At 35.9% G+C, this 14153-nt stretch overlaps 1 protein-coding gene across 8 annotated transcripts in view; it reads left to right on the forward strand.

The window, feature by feature from the left end:
* Window positions 1-14153, forward strand: part of PPIG (peptidylprolyl isomerase G) — a 51760-nt gene that overhangs the window by 25100 nt on the left and 12507 nt on the right. For all 8 annotated transcript variants that reach the window (XM_036071993.2, XM_078070960.1, XM_078070958.1 and 5 more), the window contains 3 exons: window positions 1363-1392; window positions 1484-1623; window positions 13706-13916. In XM_036071993.2, the coding sequence (XP_035927886.2) occupies window positions 1363-1392; window positions 1484-1623; window positions 13706-13916 (381 nt within the window). The remainder of the gene's footprint in view (window positions 1-1362; window positions 1393-1483; window positions 1624-13705; window positions 13917-14153) is intronic.

Consider the following 14153-nt stretch of genomic DNA (forward strand, 5'->3'; position numbering starts at 1 on the left):
CAAAGTTTTGAATCTTGGCAGCTAACTGAAAATTTTATAAACACAATAAGGACCATTTCTTTTCTGGTCCAACAGAACATGTATGAGGGCCATCTGAATATTATCCACAGGGAGAACGTTTCAAGACCCCCTAATGAATGCCTAAAACTACAGATAAAAGTTTAATTTATAAATTAGGGATAGTAAGAGATTAATAGCAATAGTAATAAAATAAAACAATTATAATAATACACTGTAACAAAGGTTACATGAATGTGGTCTCTATGAAAATATCTTACAGTACTCATCCTTCTTGTGATGAAGTGAAATGATAAAATGCCTACCTGATGAAAAGAAGTGAGGGGTGCCTGGGTGGCTCAGTCGGTTAAGTGTCTGCCTTCAGCTCAGGTCATGATCCTGGGGTCCTGGGATCGAGCTCCACATCAGGCTCCCTGCTCAGCGGGTAACCTGCTTCTCCCTCTCCCGCGGCCTGCCTCTCCCCCGGCCTGCCTTTCCCCCTGCTTGTGCTCTGTCAGATAAATAAATAAAAAAAATTTTTTTTAAGATTTTATTTATTTATTTGACAGAGAGAGACAGCGAGAGAGGGAACACAGGGGGTGAGGGAGAAGCAGGATTCCCACTGAGCAGGGAGCCCGATGTGGGGCTCGATCCCAGAACCCTGGGATCATGACCTGAGCTGAAGGCAGACACTTAACAACTGAGCCACCCAGGCACACCAAAGAAGTAAAATCTTTAAAAAAAAAATGAAGTGAGGGGAATAACAGGCATTGTGACGTAGTATTAGGCTCCTATTGAACTGACAGTATGTGAGATGGAGGATTATCTGCTTCTGGACTGCGATTGACTGCAATTGACTGTGGGTGACTGAAACAGTGGAAAGCAAAACCATGGATAGGGGATTGACCTATGCTTTAACTGTTTAAAATGTTAAGATTGAAAAACACTATTGTTAAACCTATGAACTGGTAGAATCTTTTGATAAATTATGGTCTGTCCATACAATAGAATATTATACAGCCATAGAACTTTATACACCTATGAATATTCAGTAAGAACCCAGTCACATGCAAGAAACATAGATGGATAGAAATGACACCAAAATGTCAACTTTAATTACATGTAAAATTTCAAGAATGAGTAGGTATTAGTTTTATGACCAGAATAAGTTTTTGAAATATGTAAAAAGCATCTTGCATTATTTCTGTCTACTTAAGGTTAATGTAGTAAGATTCTGTTATGTTAAAATAGCATCTGATTTCTTTGCAACTTTATTTCCAATGCAGTTATTTTCTTTTCCTTTTTAGAGCTGCTAACTTTGTTTTTCTCTTACTTTGTTTTTATTCCATCTGATGACTTCCAAAGAACAACGAAGCCAACTCCTCATTTAGATGGGTAAAGATTATTTTAATTTATTTTATGACCATTTTAAATTAATGTTAAAATTAAAAGCTGTTATTTGATCATCTTATAATTGACTCTTTAGGCATCACGTTGTTTTCGGGCAAGTGATATCTGGTCAAGAAGTTGTGAGAGAGATAGAAAACCAGAAAACAGATGCAGCTAGCAAACCATTTGCTGAGGTGCGGATACTCAGTTGTGGAGAGCTAATTCCCAAATCTAAAGGTAAGAACAAGTGCATATTTCTGATAATGCTTATGTATACAGAACAAGCAGAGACATTCTAAATAGTTGGCTTGAAATTTATATTAATGTGAATATAAATATGAGGCATTTGTGTTTTCTAAAAGTGTTTTATCTTCATACTTTGTTCATTTACCATGGAATCACTTAATTTTCTTGTTATTTGCTATAATTTATCCTTCCACTTTTTTTTTGTTTTGTTTTAATGGTAGTTGTCTAAATAGCATGGTAAATAAGTACTCTTCTAGAGAAAGATGCAGCAAGGGGGAAGATGACAATTGAAGAGAATAACATAGACTATGAAACTGGGAATAAATTATTTTCCTTTCATGCACTCCTGAGATTCAGAAGCATCTGGCATATTTGAGAAACTTCTTAGACCAAAAGTTTTGAAGTTAACATGACCAATAGTTTGATATATTATCTGAATGGTAAGAACTTTGTTTTAAGTGAATATTTTAAGTGTTTATATAAGTGAAATATGTAACTGCTACCATTTATTAGATATTGGGTCTGTTATTCTAAAAGTATAGGGAGAGATCACCTGTGGAGAAAACAATAAAATAATAAATAGACTCTGTTCTTCCCATTCTAACTAGTCTAGGGAATAATAACACCAATACTTAGTTTTTCATGTTTAACATATGTGAGAGTCATCTATAATCTTTTCTGATCCTCACAATAACCCTGTAGTATTTCCCCCATTTTACAGATGAAAATAGTCAAGGAGATTAAGTTATTTACCACATCAGGGGGCTAAGCTTCAAACCCAAGCTTGATGGCTCCAGATCTAGACCTTTTTCTATTATGTATTGCTGACTCATTAAAGTCTTTAACGTGCCTTTCAGAATTGCCATAAGTAGAACATTCTGTTCTCACGTTTTAGGTATACTGATTTCTTTGTGTCATTTAGAAATATACACATTTGTGGAGCGCCTGGGTGGCTCAGTCGTTAAGCGTCTGCCTTTGGCTCAGGTCATGATCCCAGGGTCCTGGGATTAAGCCCCACGTCGGGCTCCCTGCTCGGCGGGAAGCCTGTTCTCCCTCTCCAGCTTCCCCTGCTTGTGTTCCCTCTCTCGCTGTCTCTCTCTGTCAAATAAATAAATAAAAAATCTTAAAAAAAAAAAAAAAATACACACATTTGTTTTAATTTTAAAAGACCCAAGATGTTCATAGAGAAGGCTTATTTTTGATTTTCTGTTTCTGTATTCTACTTTGATTCCGATGACTTCATTTTCTTCTCTGTCATATCAAATATATACCTTGTAAACCATTGCAGGAATATGCTGCAGCTCATAATGGGAGTGTTTATATAACTTCTTGGTGTTCATGAGCCTGGCTGCCTGTCTATATGTACAAGCAACAGGTATAATGTATGTGTTGTGTTATTGAGGATCCAGTAAAGAATGAGGTGTTACTGAATAACTTTTATTTTTTAAAAAATGAAAAATTAAAATGCAATCTGTGTTAATGTCTGCAAGTTTTAGACCTTGGTTCTGTTGCTTAGTTCCTCAAAGTGTTGTTAGTACAATTGGAACATTTTCATTTAAGGCATTACTTCTTCCCATATCATCTAGGAAATCTATCTTTTATTCTCTACTAAAAATTAGGGTTTTTTTTCTTATATTTTGTAGTCTGTAAGGTCTTGTGTGTTAGGATCTGTTCTCTGCTTATAAAAGTTAAGGATACTGTGGTTTATATATTTGGAAAGAAATTGCGGTAATAAAAAAATACACCTTTTAAACCATAAGCAGTTATCATAGATTCTCTGATAAATTTGGTGTAAAGATTCTTTTGGTAATAAAATGTCAGTGTTTGAATATTTGCTGAAAGAATGAGAAAGTGAATGAATGTCACTATATGTTATTATTTATGTCTTTATTTTTTTAAAGATTTTATTTATTTGACAAAGATAGCACAAGTAGGCAGAGCAGCAGGCAGAGTGAGAGGGAGAAGCAGGCTCCCTGCTGAGGAAGGAGCCTGACTCAGGGCTCGATCCCAGGACCATGGGATTATGACCTGAACTGAAGGCAGCCGCGTAACCGACTGAGCCGCCCAGGCACCCCTATTTATGTCTTTATAACATATTTTCACTTAACAGAGATAAATGCTAATTTTGCCTATGCCATTATGACCAAGAAGTTGTGCTGAAAATTGATGTAGCATATTACTGTGCTAAGGAAGCATACCTTGCCCTTATCAGTTTCAGCAGTTTGGTGGGGGGAGGGACATTTGGCCCTTTATTAGTGTCTGCCCAGGAGTTCCTGAAAAGGTCAGATTTGTTTTGAGTGATAACTTCCATGCCTATTCTGTTCTGGACCATACTGTGGAAATATGAAAAGATCTTTATATTCGAGGTCACACAGTTCAGAACCTATGACCTTTATTTACCATTCAGAACATTCGTCAGAATGGATTTTGTAATGCATCTATATAATCTTTTTTTTAGGCAGAGCTGGGTCTCACATCGAGTTTATAAGTTTTATGGCCTCCTTACCGTTTTAAATTGGAAACGGTCAAAAAGTTTTGTGTAACACGGTGGTGTTCATCATCATTATATTTAAAACCTTGTTTGAGAGATTTACACCCCAGTTTAAAAAGAAATAAATACAGAATCTTTCTTTTCTTTTTCTAACTTCCTGAAAGAAAACAAAAAGACTTCTGAAGAATTCTGACTGTCTGGGCCCACCTGTATATGGTCTTGGTGAGTCTGGGCAATCTTCTTGGGCCTTTCTCCCTTTGCTGTTGCAAGATTGGAAATTCTGCTTTTTGTAGCCACTTGAATGTGCCTGAGAAGGTTCACAGTCAAGGAGAAGAACCTTCCAAAAGATGCAGAAATGGAACACTGGAGGCTAATGAAAACTGCATTTCTGTAGAGGCTGTCATGGGGCAGAGTGGAGGATAGAACACAGACCACCAGAGAGTGAAACCACTACCTTGGTCAAGATACTTAACTGGTTTTTCAGGAGTTGGCATGACCTCAGGTCATGGTCTTTTCAGAGTTTGCTAGAGGTATACTTTGACCATGCAACATGAAACAGGGCCATTGCTATATTACAGAAACACAAGTGCTGAGTTGTGGCAAGAGGACAATAAATAGATAGTTATATGAGCAGAAATTTTGCATATTATGTGGGTAGGAAACATTGCCTGGCAATATGCAAAGAACAGAGCAAGGAAAGCAGCTAGTGAATCTTGTACTCAGGAGACGGTAAAGAACACCAGAGACTCATTTGTATAGCAACAGGATCCCATTCATTGCCGTTAACCTGGAATTAGGAGCAGTGGTGATGGCACTTTTAATGGAAAATAGTGGGATGTTAAACTTAGAAACTGATTAGAAGATAAGACCAGTAATATGAAATGAAAATATCTAAGGGAGACCTGTTTTAGGAGTAGTTCTGTTCTTTATTTCTGTTCTGTTCTTTAATCTTACTTGATGGTGCCCTAGAAATTTCCTTCAATATAAAGGTTTCACATGAAATTCATTGGTGTAAAATCTGTAGATCTCAAATAAAAATGAATAAGGCAGCATTTTTTTCACCTGAGATTTTTACAAGCAAAATGTTCTGGAGCTTTTTTTTTTTAAACTTTAATATCATACTAGTGAAGTCAATACCTAATTAATAGATTACACTACATCCTATCCCAGCCCTCAAAAAAGTCTATGAATAGGTTTGGGAAATTCTTTGACCTGATGATAAGCAAACTACATAATCTAAAAAAATTATCCAGAAATGGCCCCAAAGTTGAAAGTGTTACTCTTCGTAATTCCTTTTCATCCATTCTGAATTTTAATTTGCCTTGTCGTTTTGCTTTTAGTAATGTTTAATTTGACCTTAAGGATACCTACATGTCTCTAACAGATACTTTGGAACAGATTGTGTGTAAGTGGTTAGGCAAGTATAGGAGGATTTTTTGCGGGATGGAAACCATTATTATCATACTTGGAAGTTTTAAAATATCTACAATTTTTAACTTTTTATTATTTTTTTAAGATTTTATTTGAGAGAGTGAGCGAGAGAGAGCATGAGTGCGGGGAGAGGGGTGGAGGGAGAGGGAGAAGTAGACTCCCCACTAAGCAGGGACCCTGACTTGGGGCTCCATCCCAGGACCCCAGGATCATGACCTGAGCTGAAGGAAGCTGCTTAACCAACTGAGCCACCCAGGCACCCCAGTATCTACAGTTTTTCTTTTTCTTTTTTTGGTAAAGATTTTATTTATTTATTTGACACAAAGAGACACAGCGAGAGAGGGAACACAAGCAGGGGGAGTGGGAGAGGGAGAAGCAGACACCCTGCTGAGCAGGGAGCCCGACGTGGGGCTCTATCCCAGGACCCTGGGATCATGACCTGAGCCAAAGGCAGATGCTTAACGACTGAGCCACCCAGGTGCCCCTCTACAATTTTTTTAAATTTAATATATTCATTTGCTTTAAAATTTAGAGGCCAGAAAGGATAGTCAATGAAGTCTCCTTCCTGTCTCTGCCCGTCAGTTTTCATTCCCACGTTTTGTATATCATTCTAAATGTATGTGAATTTTGGTCAAATTCCTAAAATGGAATTAATAGATTACAGGGGATAAATTCCTAAAAATGGAATTAATAGATTATAAGGGTCATGCATTTGTAATTTTGATAGACACTGCCATTGAACACAAAATTAATTACCCTTATATACTTTGCAAAGCCATGTATTGTCAAACTCTTTAATCTTTGTCAGCCTAATAATAGGTGGGATTTTTTTTTCAGCTGATTTTAATTGGCATTTCTCTAAGGTGTTTGATATTAGCATCTTTTTTTTTTTTAAGATTTATTTATTTTTAGCATGAAAATGGGGGAAGGGGCAGAGGGAGAGAATCTTCAAGCGGACTCCAAGCTCCATCTCAGGACCCTGGGATCATGACATGAGCCGAAACCAAGAGTTGGGACACAACCGACTGAGGCACCCAGGCGCCCCTAGCATCTTTTAATTTAAGAATCATTTATAGTTATATGAACTGATTGTTCCTTTATCCCGTATCTTTTACCCATTCCTGTTTTTTCTTTCTGAAATTCCAAGCCACTTTCTATTATTTCCTTTCTCTTTGGAGAAATTCCTTTAGCCATTTGATTGATTTTAATTGCCAGTGTAATTTAATTTAATTTAATCCAGTGTAATTAACATACAACATTCTCTTAGTTTTAGATGTACAGTATAATGCTTCAACAATTCTATACATTACTCAGTGCTCATCATGATAAGTGTACTCTTAATCCTTTTCACCTATTTCACCCCCGCCAACCGCCCCCCCAATTCTGATAACCATCAGTTTGTTCTCTAAAAGAGAGTTCGTTTGTTTTGTTTCTTAAATTCCACAAGAGTGAAATTACATGGTATTTGTCTTTCACTGACTGACTTATTTACTTAGTATTATACCCTATAGATCCATCTGTGTTGTTGCAAATGACAAGATTTCGTTGTTTTTTATGGCTGAGTAATACTCCATTGTATATATGCCACATTTTTGTCCATTCATCTATCAGTGGACACTTAGGCTGCTTCCATAATTTCACTATTTTAAATAATGCTGCAATAAACAGGGGTGTATATCTCTTTTCAAATTAGTGTTTTTGTATTTTGTCAGTAAATACCCAGTAGTGGAGTTACTGGATCATGTGATAATGCTATTTTTAATTTTTTGAGGAACCGCCGTACTGTTTTCCAGAGTGGCTGCAACTGTTTGCATTCTCACCAACAGTACATGAGGGTTCTTTTTTCTCCACATGCTCATCAACACTTGTTTCTTGTGTTTTTGATTTTAGTCGTTGTGACAGGTCCGAAGTGATACTTCATTGTGGTTTTAATTTGCATTTCCCTGATGATGAGTGATGTTGAGCAGCTTTTCATTTGTCTTGGCCATCTGGATGTCTTCTTTGGAGAAATGTCTATTCATGTCTTCTGCCCAATTTTAATTGGATTATTTGGGTTTTTGGTGTTGAGTTGTATAAGTTCTTCATATGTTTTGGAAACTAACCCTTTATCGGATATGTCATTTGCAAATACCTTCTCCCATTCAGTTAGTTGTCTTTTAGTTTTGTTGATTGTTTCCTTTGCTGTGCAGAAGCTTTATATTTTGATGTAGTCTGAATAGTTTATTATATTAATAGCTTTATATTACCTTTATATTTTGATGTAGTCTAAATAGTTTTTTTGTTTCCCTTGCCTCTGGAGACATACCTAGAAAAAAGATGCTGCAGCTAATGTCAGAGAAATGACTGCTTGTGCTTTCTTCTAGGATTCTTATGGTTTCAGAACTCATATTTAGATCTTTAATCCATTTTGAGTTTATTTTTGTGTATGGTGTTAGAAAGTGGTCTGGTTTCATTCTTTTACATGTTGCTGTCCAGTTTTCCCAATGCCATTTGTTGAAGAGACTGTCTTTTACCTGTTGTATATTCTTGCCTCCTTTGTTATAGGTTAATTGACCATATAATCATGGGTTTATTTCTGAACTGTCTATTCTGTTCTGTTGATCTCTGTGTCTTTTTGGGGGCCAGTACTGTACTGGTTTTTTATTTTTTTTATTTTTTTTTATTTTTATTTTTTTGTTGTTATGTTAATCCCCATACATTACATCATTAGTTTTAGATGTAGTGTTCCATGATTCATTGTTTGTGCATAACACCCAGTGCTCCATGCAGAATGTGCCCTCCTCAATACCCATCACCAGGCTAACCCATCCTCCCACCCCCCTCCCCTCTAGAACCCTCAGTTTGTTTTTCAGAGTCCATCATCTCTCATGGTTGTACTGTTTTGATTACTACAGCTTTGTAGTGTATCTTGAAATTTTGGGATTGTGATACTTTCAGTTTTGTCCTTTTTCTTTTTCTTTTTTTTTTATTTATTTATTTGACAGGGAGAGACAGCCAGAGAGGGAACACAAGCAGGGTAAGTGGGAGAGAGAGAAGCAGGCTTCCCGCCGAGCAGGGAGCCCGATGCGGGGCTCGATCCCAGGACCCTGGGATCATGACCCGAGCCGAAGGCAGACGCTTAACGACTGAGCCACCCAGGCGCCCCAGTTTTGTCCTTTTTCAAGATTGCTTTGACTATTAGGATCTTTTGTGGTTCCATACAGATTTTAGGATTGTTTTTCCAGTTCTGTGAAAAATGTTCTTGGTATTTCAATAAGATTTGCATTAAATCTGTAGATTGTTTTGGTAGTATGGACATTTTAACATCTGTTCTTCCAAACCGTGAGTATGGAATATCTTTCCATTTGTGTCATCTTCAATTTCTTTCATCAATGTTTTATAGTTTCAGAGTGCAGGTCTTTTACCTCCTTGGTTATAATCTACTCATTCTTTTTTTTTTTTTTTAAGCTTTTATTTATTCATTTGACAGAGACACAGCAAGAGAGGGAACACTAGCAGGGGGAGGGGGAGAGGGAGAAGCAGGCTTCCCGCTGAGGAGGGAGCCCGATGCGGGGCTCGATCCCAGGACCCTGGGATGATGACCTGAGCCAAAGGCAGATGCTTAACGACTGAGGCACCCAGGCGCCCCTCATCTACTCGTTCTTAAATTACACCTATAAAGGGACTGTTTGTTCAGTGCTTATTAGCATTTTGTGAGTACAGATATTAATCCCCACTATTCCTACTCCTATGAAATCTTAATGTAATATAGTCAGTTCTGCTATAGTGTTTGTTTTGAAAACATGCTTTTTTATTCAATTGGTATATTAGAAAACAATTTGAATGTAATACCTTTTTCACCTTTGTTTATACATGATCTTGTTTAGAAGAAACATAAAGTGAATGCAGAAAATTACACCCAGGGTAACAGCTTCACAGGAATACACAAAAATTACACATTACACACACTTTAAACATCAACTAAACTATCACAGTTAATTACTTGTGTTATGAGTCACACTCAAGCACAATCTACTGCTGAAACCTTCCATCTGATTTTAGATCACCCTTCCACTACTTTACAGTAACTCACACGTTATAGCCCCCTAATATTTATTGCCACAGGTGAACCTTAGGTTTTTTTCAAAGTAAAGTGCCACATTTATTGTTGTATTTATGCATTAACCATTTAATGTGTGTAAAACTCTGCTGCCATTTTTATTAGTTTCCTGTACTTTTTTTTATGTCATTGATGAAGTTTTTGGGTTTTGCACCCCTTTTCCCATTTTTCCCACAAGCCATGTAGTTTTTATTGTGTAATTTTTCATACACAGCATAGTGATTTAGAGGAATACATATGTTGTGTAACAGTGGAACTGACTTCTTGAAAGCCTTTCTACTTTTGTGTTTCTTTTATTTTTTTTTACTTTTGTGTTTATTAACCATACTCACTTTAAATCCTTATACAATTTATAGTCAGTTTCTGGAAAATTTACTAAAGTGTATATTTTCTGATGCTGTTTGCTATTGAATGCACACTTGTTGGTCTTATTTTCCAAATAGATTCTAAACTCTGTGAGGGAAGGTGCATATCTTTTAAGTTTATTATGGAACTTGCCCATATACTCTACATCCTGCCTTCATGTTACAGACTTATCTATAAACTATTTACTTTAGTATTATATGTACTATATACTATCTATATATTACTCAGTTAAACATACAGTTGACCCTTGCACACGGGTTTGAACTGCACAAGTCTACTTATACATGGATTTTTTAAAATATATAAAAACAGTGTAGTACTGTAAATGTATTTTTCGTCCTTATGATTTTCTTAATATTTTTTCTCTCACTTATTTTAAGAATACAGTATATAGGGGTTCCTGGTGGCTCAGTTGAGTAAGCATCCAACTCTTGATTTTGGCTCAGGTCATGATCTCAGGGTTGAGAGATTGAGGCCCATACCTATAGACTCCATGCTCGGCGTAGAGCCTGCTACAGTTGCTCGCTCTCTCTCTCTCTCTCTCTCTCCCTCCCCCTCTCCCTCCCTCCACCCCTCTGCCCCCCCTTCTCTCTCTCCGCCTCTCCTTCTCTCTAAAAAGGTAAAATAAAATAAAATACAGTATATAATCCATATAAACCTACAAAAATATGTGTTGCTTGACTATAATTATTGGTAAGGTTTCTGGTCAACAGTAGGCTATTAGCAGTTAAGTTTTTGTGGAGTCAAAAATTACACATGGATTTTTGACTGCAAGGGTGTGGTCATCTGTATTTGTTGATCTGAGAAGGGTAAAGTTTCAGTCAGATTCACAATGTGCGTAAATCATATTTTTAAATTTAGTTTAACACAGATTTTGAGACTCAGGATATATTCTATTAGAACTAACTCTGTCTCTATCTCACTCTCTCCCTTGCTCTCAAATAAATAAAATATTTTTTAAAAAGTGATATGTGAACTAAATTATGGTCATTTGAAATGTATTTAATACATTTGGTGGGGAGATTAGGCTTGTTAAAGAAGCGAACTGCAGTGTATTTATCATGGGAAAGAATCTCAATGCAAAATAAATATAAGTTGGAACTGGTAAATAAAGCTTTGTTAATCTGGTAAATCATGGTAATCAAGTAAAGCATTACTGTGTTTATGTGAAATATTTTGCTTGCCTATTTTGTGATCTCATATTTAGAGTTATTCATTATGAATTTATTCCTTCAGTTTAAGTTTGATTACCTCCTACCCATCCACCCATCTCTCAGGTTTGTAGTATATATAAGTGGATGTTTCAGTTTGTATATGTTTACATACCCATTCTGTGCCTCAACCGACAACAGTGGGCTTGGGTTCAGATTAACAGTTGGACTCATGAGACAAAATACAAAATAGACTTTACTCAGCACTAAGTTTATTTTCCTTTAAGAAAGGATTCAGGACAGGAACAGCGTAGTTTGTACAGCAACAACATAGTAGAGATCTCATGATTTCTAGGCAGAGCTTGCGTATGTCCCAGGCATCTCACTCTTGTTATGTTCATGATCCTGAGGAACATGGCTGTGTGATGAAGCCTTTACGTCAGGTCCCTTCACCTTTTTTTTTTTTTCCTCCTCCCCCCTGCCTTCACCTTTTATACCTTATTCCCATTCTCCAGTGCAGCAGCATCTTACTGGTACTGGAAAAACAATCTTGGTGTGGTGAACTGCAAGTCCTGGGTAAAGTACATAGTAACTTCAGCCAGATTGTCATTTATTTTTTAATTAGTACACTCCTATAAATTCTGAGCTAAGAGTTTCAAGAATGATTTGGCCAACTGCCAGATCCTCAGGTGCTCCTGAGGCTAAAGGAAAGGCTATAAACCAGCTGTTAACCCTTTCAATTAAGGTCTGTAATCAACCAACAGTCAGTCCAAAGATGTATTTTCTTTGTGCTCTGATTTTTTTTTTTTTATCATGGAAAATACTAACATATACAGAAGTGGTCAAAGTAGTATAACCAAACAATAGTGTTCATTACGCAGCTTCAACAATTAAGTCATGGCCAGTATGATTTTACCTATATCCTGGCCAGTTCTCCCTTTCTTGTTATTTTGAAGCAAATTCTAGGCATAACATTTTATTGATAAATATTTCATTATTGGTCTAAAAAACGATTCTTTTAAGAAAACTAATATCATAATCGTGTACACACATGTATATTCCTAAATATTCCTGTCAGTGTTCAAATTTCTAATTGTTTCATTAATGTAATTTTTTTAATGTTTTAATTTGAATCCAAGTAAGGTTCAGACATTGGGTTTGTGAGATTTTTTTGATTTTGTTTTAAATAGATTTCCGGTACCATCTCTTTTATTTCCTTGAGATTTATTTGTTGAACAAGCTAGGTCATTTGTCCTGTAGTGTTTTCCATTATTACAGACATTAGATTATACTGATTGCATCTTTGTTATGTAATGTGTTCTTCTTTGCCTCTATTTCATATGACTTTGTAGTTAGGTCTAGAAAGTTGATCAGATGCAGTTTGGATGGGTGGATGGATGGATGGATGGATTTATTTATTTGACGAGAGCAAGTGTCATATACGAAAAGTAGTTCTTGTGCTCTACAGCAGTTCTGGTGTCAGTGCCTCATCATGAGCTGCAAAATGATGATATCCTAATCCTCACTTCTGCTTCATTTATTCCTGGAATACTTTTGATAAAAGAGCATCTTCCTTTCATTTACTGTTTGGTTAGCCTGTGGGTACAGTTTGTATAAGGAAAAGCAGGTAACTTCTTTATATTTTATTTACCAATATCATTATGAACTGATGAATTCTAATATATTTATTTGATGTGTTCCAGTTTATTATACTTACCATATATCAGTGTTGTCACATCTTTGGCCTGATTTCACTTTAAGTCCACCATAGTTTGAATTAGAATACCTTTAGATGAGTCAGGCTCTATTCAGTTTGTCTTATCTTTCCCCAATTCCTGTTGTATCATACCTGGTTAATTTCACTTATTTATATTTGTTGCCTGGTCCTTAAAGCATTTGAGTTTTGGGATCCCTTTAAAAATTATTACCTACTTAATCCAAAATAAAATTTCAATTTGAAATTATTTTTGTAGCATAGTTTTGTAGCATAGTTATTAACCATTGGCAAATGATTACCCTCTGTGGTAATTCTCTTCAACTAAGCTAAATTTCTTAATCATTAGAGGAATGCTCAGGCATTGAAACAAGCCAATGCCAGTGGAGTCATGTTTCTTATTTTCCACATTTATGCAAAGTATTTTTTATGTGTGTTATTTCTCTCCTACAGTTCTACCTCTATTCTTGATAATAGAAAAAGTTGAAAACCACAAGAAGATTCGAATCTGGGACTCAAAATTCTGTGCTTTTTAGAAACTGTCATTTAAATGTTTCCTAAAATCAACTTAGTGTTTTAGACTTAACCTGTTACTTTTCCAAAATTCTTTGGTGTAATAGATAGAACTTCGATCTATGAATCCAGGGATCTGGATTCTAATCCTAAGTCTTGACTCCTTTCCTGTACTCCTCAGTTCAAATAGCTGGATGAGCTAAGTGTTAAATACTGGACTTAGTGAGAATCTGCTGCAAACCTAAATTTCCACTTATAAAGTTTATCTAAAAAGTGCTGACCAAAACCATTTTTGTTTCTTATTAAAGCTAAGAAGGAAGAAAAGAAAAGACATAAGTCATCATCATCTTCCTCCTCATCCAGTGACTCAGATAGCTCAAGTGATTCTCAGTCGTCTTCTGATTCTTCTGATTCAGAAAGTGCTTCTGAAGAGAAATCAAAAAAAAGAAAAAAGAAACATAGGAAAAATTCCCGAAAACACAAGAAAGAAAAGAAGAAGCGAAAGAAAAGCAAGAAAAGGTCTTAATTTTAAATTCTTTTATAATACTAGCTTTATATTCTGATTCCCTTCAGTTTATAAGTAAATCTATTGGGATTTTGGATCATCTGTATGGCAATATTAAAATAGTGAGGAATATTTCCTAGCATTAAGTATAAGACCATTTTGATTCTACAGTCTGTAGATTAAATTTAGGTACATTCATATCATTTTCAACAAAGCCATTCAGTTCTGTTTGTCTGAACTCAGTGAAAAGA

This window comes from Halichoerus grypus, chromosome 4, assembly GCF_964656455.1.
Source record: "Halichoerus grypus chromosome 4, mHalGry1.hap1.1, whole genome shotgun sequence".
Lineage (NCBI taxonomy): Eukaryota > Metazoa > Chordata > Mammalia > Carnivora > Phocidae > Halichoerus > Halichoerus grypus.